Genomic DNA, 16,580 nt, shown 5'->3' on the forward strand with positions numbered 1-16,580 from the left:
AGCTGGCTGCCTTGCCAGCCCGGACAACTCGTAACTAGTGAGGTAAATATTCACAGGCGTGCCTTTCCTTTGAAAAGACACGTATGCACAAAGCCAACGCTCAGCAGGTGCAAAACTCTCAGGCCTAGCTAGGGACCTGAAAGGAACCAAGAGGGGCCCCCACAAGACGCTGGAAGCAGCTCTCCCACTACACTCCCCAGCCAGCTGGGGCTGCAGCCTCGTGCCTATCGGCCTTGAAAGGCAAAGCCCATGGGAGGCTTCTCAACGATCCTTCTCAGAAATTTGATGACTGTTTGGGTCCGGAGCATAAGAAAAAAAGGAGTATCAGGTGACTCCTTGGCAGAAGGGCAACTGGTGGGATCCCATCAGAAGTTCCCCAGCCTTGCACAGAACATTGCTCGCTGAGGAGCAAGCTACCTCCTGGAGCTCTCTGATGCCTCCAGACCTCTGCATCCAACCAAGACTTTTTAACCTCTCTTCCCCATCCAAGCCCCTTGCTCCTTTACAGCCAAACTCACCAGCATCTCATTGCACTTTCCCTGTGGTCATGGAAGTTGCTTTCCATCCACAAAGACAAATATCAGCATGTGGTCATATAGCTGCAGTTTGAAAATAAAATACAACACCCCCAACAAACTAACCATATTGATGAAACAGGCAATTAGTGTAATTCAAAACCTGAGTGAAAATATCAACGGGGCTTCAAGCTCCTACTCAGAGAGCACGAGGTTGATAGAAGAAAAAATCCTGTCTGGTTCCATTTCCATTTTCTCCAGCAGAAGAGTAGACCCAGTGCACCAAGTGTCATTTACTATCATTTAATTATTCTGGGAAGTATCCCCTCTATTTTTATTTGGTGTTACCCCAATAAAAGTTCTTGAGTTTTTAAAAAAGGAAAACCAAGAACTTGTGAGCTAAGATGGTCAAAAAAAGAAACAGTAGTGTCTCATTTAAAAAATAAGGAACAATGCTTCATTCTAAAGAACATTTTAGAAAAATATGATTTATTTTTAGTGTATCATGCACTTTCAAGTATGCATTCCTGTTACTATTAAATATAAGGCAAAATTGCCAAAAGCATCAATTTATTATTTACATGATACTTAACAGTTGTAAAATATTTCACTCTCTTTTGGTTTTCTAATCAATTCTTATGTATACCACCAAAATTAACTTAATTGAAGCTCAGCTTTAGCAGATTTCTGTAAACTGAGTATGTTTGCACTAGGAACATATCCTCCTGTTGCCGTACTAGAGATAAGAAAGGACTTTCTGACTCCCAAAACAAGCACACACACTCAACTGAATCTCTCAGAACCCGCTATTTTTCCAACCATGCTTGTAATTTACTAAACTATCAGCATTTTTTTCACCATCACTTTCCATTTATTTCTCTTTTTCCAATGAAGTGTGCTTTATGTAGGACTCCCTATGGCCAAAAATTGTCACAAAATTCATCACTTTCCATTTTTTTCTCTTTTTCCATGAAGTGTGCTTTATGTAGGACTCCCTATGGCCAAAAATTGTCACAAGCTTTTTGTTGTAATTCACTATTCAATTAACGAATTATGTCTTAAGCTTCAGCATACACAAAACCAAACTGGTTTAATTTTAAAAGTGTTACCATAGAAATCTTTTAGCACATTTTGAAAGAAATATAAGTAGTAAACTGTCACTAGAAATATCCCTGTGTATTCCTTACTTTGTTTTTCCAAAAAAAATTCCTGGAAGAATCTGAAATTGCAGTTGTGCAGTCCATACCTAACAGTAATTTATATGAGCTACAAAACATTTTAAGTTTCTTTCAACTGCGCAATATAGAATTAACCACCTTGTGGGGACGTTTCATTATTTCCTCATCTTCAAGGCTGACAAAATTAAATCTCCCTTGTAACTCTTAAACTCTTTGACAGACACAGTGCAGGATATGAAAACTGAAATTACACAACCTCAAGAATAAATAGTAATGTAGCTATCACATGTATTCATGTATTGTGTAGTACCTGAATTAAACAATTAGCTGAAAACAAATAACTTTCCAATTTTCCATTAATCTGCATACACTTTACTTCAGCATTATCCGTTACAAATGATACACTATCATGATGACACATTATCGAAGTTCAAAGCTGGAGTATATCTCTTAGAGTTGGAGACACTACTAATGCGGTATTATTAATGTCTTGAAAATAACCACACATGTGGTGGATGATTCCACTTTAAACTGTGTAGTTAAAAACGATTATGGGAAACATTTTTATATTTCCATGATTTGAGCCCAAAATGAAAAACATGCCCATTTCAAGTCTTCATTTTCTCAATTGAAAAAAGGTTCTAATATATTGTTAATATACTGAGTATCTGCTGTACAAAGATTTATCATTTTAGCTAAGATAATCTTAGAAAACAACACTAATTTGTCATTACCACACAAGCTCTGCAGGTGACTATAAGTACTACTATGCTTTTTTTGTTGTCTCTTAAGCAATAACCTTGTGATTTTATTTTTATAGCCCTTAACAAGAAGTTCCGTGCATGTTATTTGAAGCCGTGCTCAAACTTTTAAGACCTGCTCTTGCCTCGCATCTGGCAGTCCACTACGATTAACTGAGAAACCTCTGCATAAGCTACAGCAAGCCTGAAGTGACACGCTCCGTTACTGACTTCACTGAACCAAGCAGCTCATTTCTCCTTTCCCCCTAGAAAGTGTAAGGGTTGAGCGTTCGGTGTCACAGCAAGAAGGTGACACGACCAGGTGCTCCCCAGCTGGCGGCTGTGCAGCCGGGATGACAAACTCTCCAGGAAGAGCTCCGCCTCGAGATGGCCAGGCCCAGCCAAAACAACCCTTGGCACCACATTTCCAAGCCTTATGGCAAGCACTAGCTGAACCTCTGCAGTAAACATATCGTCCCTATTCACGCAGCCATTAGCACACATTTCCAGGGGTATTTTTCTTGAGTGTCTGTTCTCTACCTGTTAAAAAAAGCAGAGAGGCCAGGGTTAATACAATCTTTTAAAGGGCAAAAATGAACAACCGTTTATCTTTTTTGTGTTAACTTTATTGCAAGCTTAGCTAGAGACACAAGGAAAATCTTTTATTACATTATTTTTAGGGTATGGCATTTTCTTCTTAGCTTTGAGTTTAGTTTTTGTCAAAAGATTTGCTTTGAGCTGCCTTGATCACTGAAAACAAGGTTTAAGCAACAGTTCCACTGCTTAGTGCTGCTTTTTAAAGTTTTGTTTGACTGAGTCAACTTTTACTTTACTCGTATAACAAACCAGAGTCTGCTAAAGTAAAGAACCTGTAGAAAAAGATAGTGTAGCGTGACTTCTTCATCTGATAGTGTATCTAGGAGAATTTGAAATGAAAACTTGTAGACTGTATAAAACAAAGTTATTTTCAATGTAATTAAGCAAAAATCTCTATTTTTAATAAGTTTCTGCTTGAATTGGAAGTTGGTTTTTTGAAGTTTTATATGTGTGTGTGCATGAAACTCCAGCATATACACATGGCTAGTTTGTACATCATGGACAAATTGGGATGAGTTTATCGCAGTTCATGTTACAGTACAGCAAGACTGCTTCCACATGTGCTCTGAGTGAGATACTGGATGGATTTTTTAGGAAATTCAAAGCAGCAACAAAGGCTAATTTCACTTATTTCACTCCTGTCAATCTGAGGAGGGTTTTTTTTTTTATTGGCTTGTAAAGATGGCCAGTTTTATTAAAGTAGAAGGACTGACTTCCTGTTTGTTTTCAGTTTTGTGCAATAAACTGGGAACGGATCATAACCATTTCTCTGTAAGAAAATGAAGCTATCTCCTGTTCAGAGAAGCCTGTTGTGGAGACCTCCAGGTGAGCTGCCCCGTGCACAACACGCTGCTGTGCAGAGACACCAGCTCACATCCATCAGCTGTCACAGCCAGCACACTCCTCACTGGGCCGGCTCTCGGAGCCAGTGCTGTCCTCTACACCCCTCGCTGCACTTCCAGCTCCAAAGGCAGCACAGAGCAAAGCTGTCTCTTGTGCCCACAGCATAGTTATGCTTTGATATAGCTATAAACCCGGAAGGTATTGACACTTCTGAATTCAGTCTCAAATTTTCCTTGGTTATCTTGGTCCTTAACTTCCCAATTGCTTTTGCTTGTGCCTGTCAAGCCGGCTTACTCACTTGTCTTCTCCTGTATCAAAATGAAAGCATGGCTAGTTAGAAAGGGCTGACAATAAAAGCCTGTAAACTGAAAGAAAGAAAGAAAAAAAAAACCTACCTCAGCATAACCATCTCTCTACAGCCTGAGAAAGAAAAAAGTGACAGCAACTCCCAGATTTTTAAATTATCCTTATTGATTGATGTTGATGTCATTGCTGAAATGTGAATAAAAGATTGAGTTTGTTTACTGAGATCTATTCAAAACTTCACTGATAGTTTAACAATAATAACTGTATAAAAAACTCAGCTGGGTAGAGGCAGACATCCTAAGAGGTAGCTTCTTAATAAGGGAAGAGATGCCATTGTGCAGTATATTCACCCCTGAATACACCAAATGCATTTCCTGCACAGAGGTTGAAGAGGAAAGTACCAGCACGGGCGCTGACTCTGCTGGTTCTGCCCTGCTAAGAGAAGGGCAGATAGAGAGAGAAATTTATTTTTGTTAGTAGTCAGTTATGATTTGACTAGCATAAGGAACTTATTTGTTGAATTAGTTACTATCATCTTAAAATCATCACATTTCAGAGTAGAACCACACTTTAAATATGGGAAATGTTATCTGCTGTATATGTATTACATTATTAAGCATAATTAAAGTTGAAAGCCACAGAACCACACTCAATGCTACTGCAAGACTATAGAACATTTCTGTGTTCACCATATGCTGAAGACATCAGCAGCCAAGAAATAATACACGTAGTAGCCTAAACTACAGCATGCTATGGGCCAGTATCTGTGCAAATATTTCTGAAATGAGTAATGAATAATTATTCTGAGAAACAACTACGCCACTGCAAACATCATCATTTCTAGATACACAGAGTGCCAAAAACTAAACACAAACCTTGGGCAAGAACAAAAACTCTCTTTTTATGGGTGCAAAATTCTACAGTATTTCCTTGTTAGAGACATCTCAAAGATACCATATCTAGCTAAAGTATTTCACCTCTTGACTTTTATGGAAGCCTTGCTGTGATTTTTTCAGGCACTAAGTCACACAGAATATTCTATGTTCCCTTTGTACACTTCAGAAGTAGACAACAAAAGCTTCCCCCCCCCCTTACGTTATGTTTTATTCATAACCATTGAAAAGAAAAATTGAAACTATGGTGAGAGTCACTCTTTAGACTTGTCTCTATTAGAAAATTGAATCAGAACTGTAAATGGTTTCAGACACAGATACCCAGGACCAGCACTGAAAACAGAGTAAGAACTAATGCAGACCTGGAAAAGCTAGTTCCAGTACAATTCTAAAAAATGCGATTGAAATGAGATCTGATTTGCTGCCACTGGAATTGTTCACTGGTAAGGGGCTACCTCTGAGACAAAGAAAATAGCTGTAGGCTTCATTAGACTCCAGAAGAGCCACGGTTTACAGCACGCATCCTCCTCCCAGCGGCTCCGGACTGAGAGCATCGTCAAAGGAATGGACTCCTCCAGGAAAGGCCACCATTGGCAAGGGTGCTGTGAACATGATCCGCAGTGGCTCTCCCTCAACCAGAGGCATCCGATCTGATGCTCTGGGATGTTTCTCAGCTAGAAGAGAGTTCCTCAGCCTGTATTTGAACAATCCCATTTCTTGACCTGCATCACACTGAAATTATGACAGTCAGGGCCTGACTGTGTTACACTGACTGTTATTTCTGATACTCTGATACTTGGTAAAAATGCCCTCTAGGCCAGAGGATATATGAGCCACGTTCCCAAACAACAATGCAGATTTTGCATTATCAGAATATACCAAACTGTGGCTGTTTTCAGTCTTCTACATTCATAGGTAACCATGAGGAATAAATCAAACATTAGAGAACTTCTACAATTTCATGAGCTTATATCTGCATCCAGATTGTTCCCTAGGTATGTGGGGCACAAAACTTAAGTTCTTCCTAAGCAAAGGGCCAAAGAGATAAAGAGTCAAGACACACTCTCTAAAGAAGTTGCTATCTGACCAGTTCCCATTCCTCTAGCTCTGCACAAACTCGACTAATGTAATTTTGAGAAGAAATTGTGTATTTTATCTGAGAGACAAGGAAGAGAAAGTCTAGCTGAAGATATCACAAGGGCTACAAAGTTAGAACAACTTCTGTAGAGATAGACCACTGACCAAGAAAAATATAATGGTTATGAGATGTTTAGGCAATTTATGACCATTTATATTACACTACTGGTATAAGCTTACATGTGAATATACCAGTGCTATGGTAAGGAGGGCTATAGAAAAACTTATGCATAAATAAAAGTGAATTACATTTAAAATAAAACTTTTACTTACCGTCTTTCTTTCTTTTGATTGCATTAAGCAACACTTGCGAATTTATCAGGTTTTTTTCCAAAAGAGGGGGCACCCCCCACTATTCTCTACCGTGTGTGAGCAGAGAAAATAATCATTCACATTCCTTTAAATACCACAAAACAGATAAAACAAAAATGAGCTAATATTTAGATAAATACTATTAGAATTATGTCATGTACTTTTTTATATCAGATGAATCGTAGCCTCAGAATGTTAACAAAAACCGTAACATTTGCATCCATAGTTCACTCAGTTTAAAACAATGATGACTGATAACAGGAGTCCAATGTATTTTATGCACACTACTTATCCACTTAAAAAGTGGAGGTGGGAAGACAGCAAGGAAAGCAACAGGGGCCTGATCCTGTTCCCATCAAAGAAAATGGGAAGTTTGCCATTAACTACAAGATGCTGGATTGTGCCTTTGGTTTGCTGGCAGAACCATATGTGAATTTTGTATTTTCTCTTGTGGCTAAAACACAGTCATTTGCTGCCCTCTAGAAACAGACTGACGCATATACTTTGTTTTTCTTCAATACAGGCCTGTTCCTAGCTGTAATTTTTTAAATGTATGTAACAACAATGCAGAGCAATGTCGAAGGACGAGAGAGATGTGATGAACTACGAGGTACTGAGAATTTTGAAGTGTTCTCTGAATTCACAGTCATTTGATAACATGACTGATTATTTTGGTGGAAGTGTGGAATGGTGTCATGTATTGCTCCTGGGATTATCAAACAGAGTTAACTTCCAAGAAGAAATTAACTCAAATTATTTCTTTACCCTGTTTAATAAAACTGAAAATTAGCAAAAGAGGACCATGACTGCATTTTTTAAAGCACAACCCTCACCACACTGATACAGGCCACAGAGAGGAATGGGAGATTCATCAGGTTATGCTGAAAAAATCACAAAATAAGTCAGCAAGTTTCAGTTAGGTGTAATGATTTAATAGTTAAATTTTTTATTGCCTCCAAAAGTAGTAGTGATCTCATTTATTAATAATGACTATGTGCTTATCAAGTTTTTAGAAATTAATGTTCAATTTTATTTTGGTTTTATTAGTAGGACAAAAAAGTCTAAAAAGTGCTGGGAAGTGTCTGGTTTCCACCAACTCTCCAACGACCTAGGAATGGCTAATGAAATTTCCTTTAAATTTTAAAAAAAAGACAACCCTCAAACCTTCTAACCTCAGCTCCAAGCAGAAGTCAAAGAATCTAGGTGTGAAAGCAATGAATAAGGTTAAAATGTCATCTACCATTCAATTATCATCGCATAATGCAATCAGATGACGAGTATACAGTTTTCTTAGGTATTTTTTTTTAATTTCACTACCATCACAAGTGGATTTTATGGGTGAAACATTCAAAAGTAGAAATATTGTTCTAGTACCATTCCACAAACTGCCAAATGCCATTTATTTAGATCTCACACCATGCTCATTACTACATTATGTTCCCCAAAGTGACCAACAACTTGCAGACCAAGTCTTGAACAGCTGAAAAGTTCTTGATTCTCCTTACATCAGACCAATACTATCAGAAAAACTGCCCACTTAAGGATATCTGCACTAAGCTACCAAATATCTGATGTATTCATATTTACCAGCCATTTTAAAAAAATCTTGTCTTGCTTCTTTTCACAGTACTTTAGCAACAAATACAAGGAGGATGGGCTTGCAACTTTAAATCTGAAGTTAGGTACTCATGAGAATCAAACTGAATTAGATTGTTGTGTCATATATTATTTTAGAGACAGATAGAGACCTCCAAATTAAGATTTTGGTTGGTGAAATATATTTCTGATGTCTCATTTAAATGTCAGAAGTTAGGTAAAGTGAATCTAGAGCTGTTTACATCTCCTAATAAACCTTAATTTATTAGTAATGCTAATGTTACACGCTTTCCAGAATGAGTCTGAATATTTTTCCTTTGAAAAGTGCAAATCAAAAATTCAAGAACTCATTTCAAGTACACTCTCCTCCTAACCAGATCTATGCTATTTTTGCTTCTAATGAACTTATCTAAAATCAAAGCTTCTTTTAAACGGAGATACCCAGCAAGGTCAAGACCAAGGGTCCAAGAGTTTAAACAGGTTTTCCGTGAATAAAAAATAGTTGTACAGTCTTCCAAAGAACAGAACAAAGATAGAGTTTAATCACTTTGATTATTTGAGTCAACTGCAACTATTTTAAATACCCTTAAAGAATGTCAAGCCAGGAACTCAGAAAGTTTTCTCAGCTTGCTGGCTGTGGAGTTTTCAACTAAATAAAGCATGAAGTGGATGCCACCAAGTGGTAGCTATTATCACATACCAGTATCTTCATCATGACCTCACTTTAGGCTGCCACTTCAGCTGCAGAAAATATTCCTGGTACAGCAGTTTGTTGGGAACAGAATACTACTATTGTAAAAAGAGGAAAACAAGGATAAAATTTGATTCCTACTGCTAATGACATTTCAACTAAATAAAGCATGAAGTGGATGCCACCAAGTGGTAGCTATTATCACATACCAGTATCTTCATCATGACCTCACTTTAGGCTGCCACTTCAGCTGCAGAAAATATTCCTGGTACAGCAGTTTGTTGGGAACAGAATACTACTATTGTAAAAAGAGGAAAACAAGGATAAAATTTGATTCCTACTGCTAATGACAGAACTGTCACGGACTTAAATGAAACCAATATCAACTTCCTTTTGAAGCTTTATATAATACTTATAATCTTCTGAGAGCAAATCCAAGATTGCCCAAAAGACCAGATCTGCAGTTCACGCAGATAGCAAACATGCAAGAAAGCCCCTAGGTGCACCTGGAAGAGACCCTCTGAGTATAACTGATTGTTTGGGTATATCTACACTGCTAAATTTTATAGGGTCATAAGACAAAACCAAGTATTGCTTAATTGGTTTATCACTCCCCTACTCTTGGCAGTTCCAAATTATTGTCTCTCAGACGAAGTACAGGCACAGTGCTGGGAACAATTTACTCCAGGGAATGATCACAAAAGTCAGCTGGTTGAAACTGCACCAGGTTTGCTGTGTCCGCTCTGCAATTGACTCCCTCCGTTCTCTACCATCCTTCAACATTATTGCAGCAAATTTTGCCCCTCAAACATCTCATAAACCACATCCCAGGACATATATAGCCTCAGTTCCATGCTACAAAAACACTCAGGAGGGCTGTTTCATGCCTTTGCATTATTTCAGCCACAGTGGCACCACAAGAGACCCAGAGGAGACATCCAGGCATACAGTACAGATGCAGCCAGCCTGCTCTACTACCAGTACTGAGCTAGCAATTACAGTGAAGGCATAAGACAACCCCTGCCACTTGGTGTTGGGATCTCTGGGAAGCAGTTGCTTATATGAGAAGCAATTTAGAAACATGCCCTGTCTACAATCTCATTCTTGAAGAGCAGTATAGACATCCTTCAGGAATCCTGCCACGACTACCAGTATGAGTCTGGCATAGAAGACATGAAGAAACTTCCATCAAAGGTATTGCACCTGGTACGTGTTGCAGACGCCTGGTCCAAACACATGAGCTCCATCGATCTCGCCACTCTTCCAACCTCACTCACTTCAGTTCTGAAGGATCTAGGAGAAATTCCCTACCTGCTGAATGGGGCAACAAAGAACCCTCTACTCTCTGATCTGCTTCTCAGGCAGCAAAGCGACTTGCCACCAGTTTTGTATTTTAAAAAATATAAAATTGAAAAAGACTAATTCTGACTTGCTTGTTCTTGTTGACTCATACTCATTTCAATAATAAAATATGTCTGGAAAATAACTATTTACTAATTAAAATTATGTACTATGTTAATAATACAAGTGTCTATTTAATTAATGTGTGTATTATCACAGTTATCTGAAAGCAAAAGACATTAGATTGCTTCTGGCACTAGCTTGAGGGGAATGGCAAAACAGCCTGGCTTCACTGCCTACCTTCATCAATCAGAGCCCTGGAAAGCCGAGCGGGCTGCTTCAGTGCTACTGCCACTGAAGGAACGAGGGACGGTGCTGCAGAACAAGTAGCAGGCCCACTCTCCAAAGCTTCTTTTCCTCACCATCTATACCCTAATTTCAAATAAATCTTTTGCTTCTTACTAAAGATTCCCAGGGAGAGGTGCAATAATAGTCTCCTTCCAAGAGTCCCCTCTGCCCTGTCTTTCCAGCAACACAAGTAGATTGGCGCAGGCTCTTTGTCTTCAACAATGTTCACGATGTGCCTACACGGCTCAGGTATCTTGAGCAGGCTTCAGGAAAGCACTTTGACAGCCTAAGCTAGGATTTCTACAGTGCTACCAACAATAACTGGAGCACCATTTGTTGACACTAATGAATAAGAACATTCAGAATCATCTAGACGGCAGATCCAGGAAACAGATGTTTTCCAACACCTTCCCTGGCATATGAATCAGTACTCACTACACGTAACTGAGATCATGGTCTGCATCACAACAAATGTGATTACCTTAAATAGAGTATCAAACATCATAAAACAGTGTCAACACAGAACATCTTCATCTGTCAGTATCTGAGCAGTAGGTCTTAATGATAAACGAGAAACAATGTTGATTAGCTAGACTGGAGTAACAACTCAAGGAGATAGGGTCCTACTACATAAATGAGAATCTGGGAGAAACAAGTCTGAAAGTGTACATGGTATAAAAAAGTGGCAGTAAGACTGAGACAAAACCTTACTTTCTGACAGATCACTGAAAACAAGACATCAAAAAAACTTGTATAGCAGCATGTTCCAGACATATTTCACATTTCACCTTTGAACTCGGTTTGCATAAAGAGAAGCACAGGAGCAGAAACACTTACCCAAAGGTAAGCAAGGAAGCAAACAAAAGAACTCCTCTTAGTTTATAAAAAACTTAACACCATAAAAGCATGAGTGCCTGTACTGAAAAAGATCAAAGATCCCACTAGCCCAGCATCCTACCTCTGACAGCGGCCAAAGCTCTTTTAAAGAACTAAGAACACAACAGGCAAATGCATAAATCATCAAGAGGCTTCTACACTCTAACCAATACTGACAAAATGGATGACAGAAGGTTATACCGGCCTACGGGTATTAGCCCGAGGAAACAATGTTTTACTGTTTTTCTAATTATGTTGTCAATTTTTTCTCTAACAAACTAACTGATTTTTAATTAAGATATCCGGAACTTGGTATTGGAGACTTGTGCGTCAGGGAAGGATGGTTCCCACAAGCTGCCTCTTGCTCTTGAGAAAACACAGAGCTAGGAATAAGAGGTGGTCTAGTTCCTGCATTAAGTAAGGGAACTGCAGACCCAAAGTGAAATAGGAGGAAGAGGGGAACTGTTGCAGCAGAAGAAAACACTTTAAATTATTAAATCTCAAAGAACAATCCCCAATCCACTATGAGCTAAACCCGTATGCTAAAATTAATGTTGTCTGACATCCAAGATCTGCAGTGATTGCCTTTCTATACATATAATAGGATTCGACAGCACAGGTGCATGTGAAAATGGAAAATTATAAAAAAAGTTTAAAGATTTTTAAAAATATTCTGAAGTTACAAAACACACTAGGAGAAAAGAAGTAGTCACACAAACATATAGGCAGCTCATCAATTACATACAGAGACTTAATCACATAAACTGTAGTGCACAGATGAACCTCTGGACCTGTATGGATCAGCTGGTAATTACTATACCATATAAATTAATGTCAGTTAACTTAAATGAAAGTGACTGAATATTCTGTTGGTATTTTACACATATATCTAGGACAAACTCATTGACAAGATGTGAAATTCCAACCCAGAAAAATGGCTCTACCTTACCAATGGCTAAAATGTTCCCTAAATATTACAGAAGAAATTCTATCCCAATTCGTGTTCTTGAAGTTTCCACAGGCTCATGCATACCCAGCAATGACAGGCAATTCCTCACCACTGCTGAAAACTGCTGGAGTTTTATACTGTTGTTCAATACAACAGTACAGAGAATTTACTCAAGTTCATTTAAGTCAGGAGGACTCTTGCTTATGGTCTGGAGGAATATTGGAAAACATCATCAATTGGCTATTTCAGAGCTTTCTTCTCTTCTGAATTTGTCATTTATAAGATGTCATCATCTTTAGTATGTTATTCTGGAAACTTACTTAGAGGTAATGAGCAGGAAATTTGGCATTACTTTCAACATCATTCTCCATAATTATTTCTAAATCATGGTACAAAAATATTTTTCCACTCCATGATTTATGCAGCTTGTGCTCTTATGCACCCTCTGATGACTCAAAATTTCAACAGGCCCTCATGACATTATTTTCAACTTTCTATGTGCAGCTGGAGCTGGTGGGCCATACATTCCAGGACTATCTGCAGCATCGTATTAAGAACTATTAAGTCAAGTCATGTGCGAAATCAGCATACACAAATTAAGTTATTTAATGTCTATGCTAAGTCCTATACTTCAGGACTGGAGTAGATTTAGTTTGCAATAGCTGAAGATGAGCTGTCATTCCTCTTTTGTGTCTTGTTCCAGTGACAACTACTTCTTTGATTTTAATCACAAGTAACTTTTGCTTATTTTCAAAGTCTTTTACCCTCTCATTAAGTGTCAGTCTCTGTTTCTCACTGGCCCATAATTTGAAGCAAATAACTTTGTACTTCTTCTTACGATGTTTATATAGCACCTCATACACCACCATTCTGCTGTTTATTAAGAATTTCTGGGTATTCTGGTACTTGCTTTGCTTGAGCTTTCCTGGGTGACTAAGTCTAAACATGCTCTAAGTAGCAGAATGGATGTTTTCAACTTTCAGAGCTCTTAATGCTACAGAAATAGGTTACAATTTGTGAGCTAGAGGTCCTGCTGAAGTACAGGGCCTCGTGAAGAGACAAGACCACTGCAGGAGACCAGGAGATTGTCCAAAGAACATGTCAAGGGCAATGATTTGTTATTAAGCACTTAAAAGCAGGATGCTATGTGAGCACAAAAACAGTAAAAAAAACCATTTAACAGGATAAGCCGCAAGGCATGTCAATTGTTTGCATATAGGATAAAGTGCTTGGAGTTAATTGGAGCTAGGTAGAGGAATCAAGACTAAAATGGAATGGTATGTCTCAGAAAGTGTGCAAGGTAAATTATATGCAGACAGTATGAACTAGATAATTGAAGGGGAATTTGGGGGATTTTTTTTGGGAAAAAAAACTTTCCCCAAAAAAAATCCGTCCAGAGGCAGATGATATTGCACCCCGGTTAACAGGGAGTGTGACATGGTAGAGAGACAGGTGATAGAGCTGTAATTCACTGGTAGTTGTGTGTAATGAGTAAGAGTTAAGAATGATAAACTCAGATCTTGCTGCAGTGTGAGGAATTACAGAATTGCACATTAATAATAGTGATGTCATTATTAGCTAGGTCATTTTACTGATTTATTAGATTATTAATAGTGGGTTGATTTAATAATAAACATAGCCTCTCATCCCAAGCCTGCAGTCAAAAGAAGTTAAGACCTTCAGGTAACAGCTGACCTCTCACCCCTGCATCTCCTGAAGGACATTTTGGGATTAGATGTATTAGTCTGCCAAGTCCTTAAGGGCTGCAAACCTTTGGGGTGAGTTTTACCACTGATTTCACAAACCTTCCTTCAGGACAAATGGCACCATTTCATTTCAGCTTAGTTGGTGCAAACCACTAAGTAGATCTAAACAGACCCTCATTATTTGAAGAGTAGTTTACTTTAGGTGAATTAAAGCTTCAGCTTAAGTGATCTAAATAATCTATTTTTAACAGAAAAAAATGATGAAAGTTAAAAACCAAATCTTAATTAAATCCGTTTCTATTCACATGCTCAGGCAAGCCTATAAAATTTTCTCATGCATGCTAACACTTGTCTAAGTACTTAGCTCTCCTGCATCGCTGTATTTTCAAGCAGGTTTGTATTGAGGACAGCCCAATTCCTACCTTCCCTCCGTCAGAGCCTTTTCTGCATGTCTTGCACACCACCTGCTGGGACTTTGCCAGCAACCTCTTTCTTCAGCGCTGAGACAGGATGGTGCCCACACAGTCCCCAAGTCACATTCCCAATACATTATCTTTACAGAAAGGGGATTTTGGGTTTAAGTGGGGGTTTTTTCCCTTTTTTTAAAGACCTTTCCTGGTGCTCCACGAGATTTTTCCCCATGGCTGCCCAACCTCAGCATCTCTCCCTCAGAAGTGGCAGGCTGGTGAGCTGGTTCTGCTTCTCACTTGCCAAGCCTGGATGTGCAAAAAAAGAGTATTTACCAAAAAATTAGTTTTCTGATTTTTTTTTTTTTTTTTTATTGAGTTTTTTTTTTTTTTTTTTTTTTTTTTTTAATACAAACTTAGAACTTCCATTCTAGGGATGCATTGTTGTAGACCAAGAGCAACTTCACTGAATTCAGTGGTCCCGATTCCTCTTTCACTGACACTTAATTGATATGAGTGTCACAGTCAGATCATAATCGTGGCCTTAGTATGAGAGAATGTACATTTAAATAAAATGTGTCCCTGTGACTGCCTAATCTGTTTGGTCTGTCTCTTTGCTTCTAATGTGACATCCTGACATCCATTTCTCTTACAATAATGTGCTGTCCCTTGTCTAGCATTTGCACTCCTCTCCAGAAAGCTGTTAGTGGAATGAAACTATTAAAAACTGTGGGAAAACAACAAGGATGTCTCGGAATGTTATTCTATCCTTCTCAACTAACAGTGCTTCTGTTACTAGCATGTGGGTTTATGTAAAAAAAAAAAAGCATTGGTTAACCAAAGGTAAAAATGATTCCTCTGCTCCTTCAGCAAGTATACAATTTATGTGTACCATTACTTACACAGCATCACTATATATGCAAAGCAATTTGTGTTGCAGAGATAAGTGCCTTGCCTGAGATAGTCAAGAGAATAAACTGAAGGGGCAATTGACAAAATATGACAGTACATCTTGGCAGGAGCAGATATGGGCTGGCTTGTGTATGATGAAAACTTTATACATGTCTATTTATACATGAACAAAAGCATTGTATGTAAAATAAATGTATATATAATGTAAAGCATTCATCAAACCATGAAAACTTGTTCCTACACAATAATAATCACCAGCAAAGCTACCATTAAAGCTCTGTCTGTTCTGCTTTTAAAACTTAGGGGTAATAAAAGCAAGTAATGATCTGTTGAAAAATGGTTTTGCTTTTTCTCAGCCTCTGAAGTTCCTCAGAAGTATATAAACCCCAAGAACTTTAAAGCTTGTTTCTGTGAATTTTAAGTGGTCACAAATAATTAGGAGGGGAAAAAAAAACCTTTTCACACCCCCATCTAAGGAAATGTTATGTTTCATGTCCCAAAACTAAATATTATTTGCATGGGAGTACTGTGAGATAAAAACTGTAAAGTGGGTGAGGAAACGTGCTTAAGGCTTCCCCCTGGGAGAGGAACACTTTCTGACATGAAGACCTTCCAATAAAATATGAAAGATGTACCTTTTACTGAAGATTTTATCAGATAGCATTAATTTTGAAAAACAACTTCATTAATACTTAATGAGACGCTTACTTTCCCACTCACTGGGTGAAACCTTTCCTATTCAAATGGTTCTATGCTCAAGCATGTCCTGGAGGACTGAACAACTTGGAATTTTTTTTTTCTTTGAACAAAATCTCTTTTGAACAGTCTTCTAGACTGCTTGCCATGAAGCAACACAACCGGGTTTTTGCCCGTAGCAGAACTTTGGCCTGAAATACTTTTCCTGAAGAGTTCCTGAAGAAAGATGTTGAATTGACTGCATTGTTGTTTAGTCTTAATGTATTTAATTTCTTCCAATTTTTCTGTTTTTCATGTGTTGTGATATTAAGTCAATATTTAAATATTGGTCAGCATTTGGAGTTGGGATAGCTTAAGGATATGAAGGAAGTCTTTGTTTCTGTCCCTCACCAAGACAGTGGTACAAGTGAATTCTTTTGCTGACAATTCCAGCACTTCACGTGAATCACCTCATGTAGACTATGGAGACTTTTTAGGACCCAGTATCTGGCAGTTACTGTTAGCTAAGTTGTCCTATAGTTGATTCAGTCAGATCAA

The 16,580-nt window shown here is 38.2% G+C and overlaps 1 protein-coding gene across 1 annotated transcript in view; it reads left to right on the forward strand.

Moving 5' to 3' along the window:
* The first annotated feature begins 7,095 nt into the window (after positions 1–7,095).
* FAM92A (family with sequence similarity 92 member A) overlaps positions 7,096–16,580 on the forward strand; it is a 32,624-nt gene continuing 23,139 nt past the window's right edge. The window contains exons 1-2 of the mRNA XM_009275501.1: positions 7,096–7,131; positions 9,919–10,014. Of these exons, the coding sequence (XP_009273776.1) occupies positions 7,096–7,131; positions 9,919–10,014 (132 nt within the window). The remainder of the gene's footprint in view (positions 7,132–9,918; positions 10,015–16,580) is intronic.

The sequence above is a fragment of the Aptenodytes forsteri genome, unplaced genomic scaffold (assembly GCF_000699145.1).
Source record: "Aptenodytes forsteri isolate BGI_AS27 unplaced genomic scaffold, ASM69914v1 Scaffold208, whole genome shotgun sequence".
Classification (NCBI taxonomy): Eukaryota; Metazoa; Chordata; class Aves; order Sphenisciformes; family Spheniscidae; genus Aptenodytes; species Aptenodytes forsteri.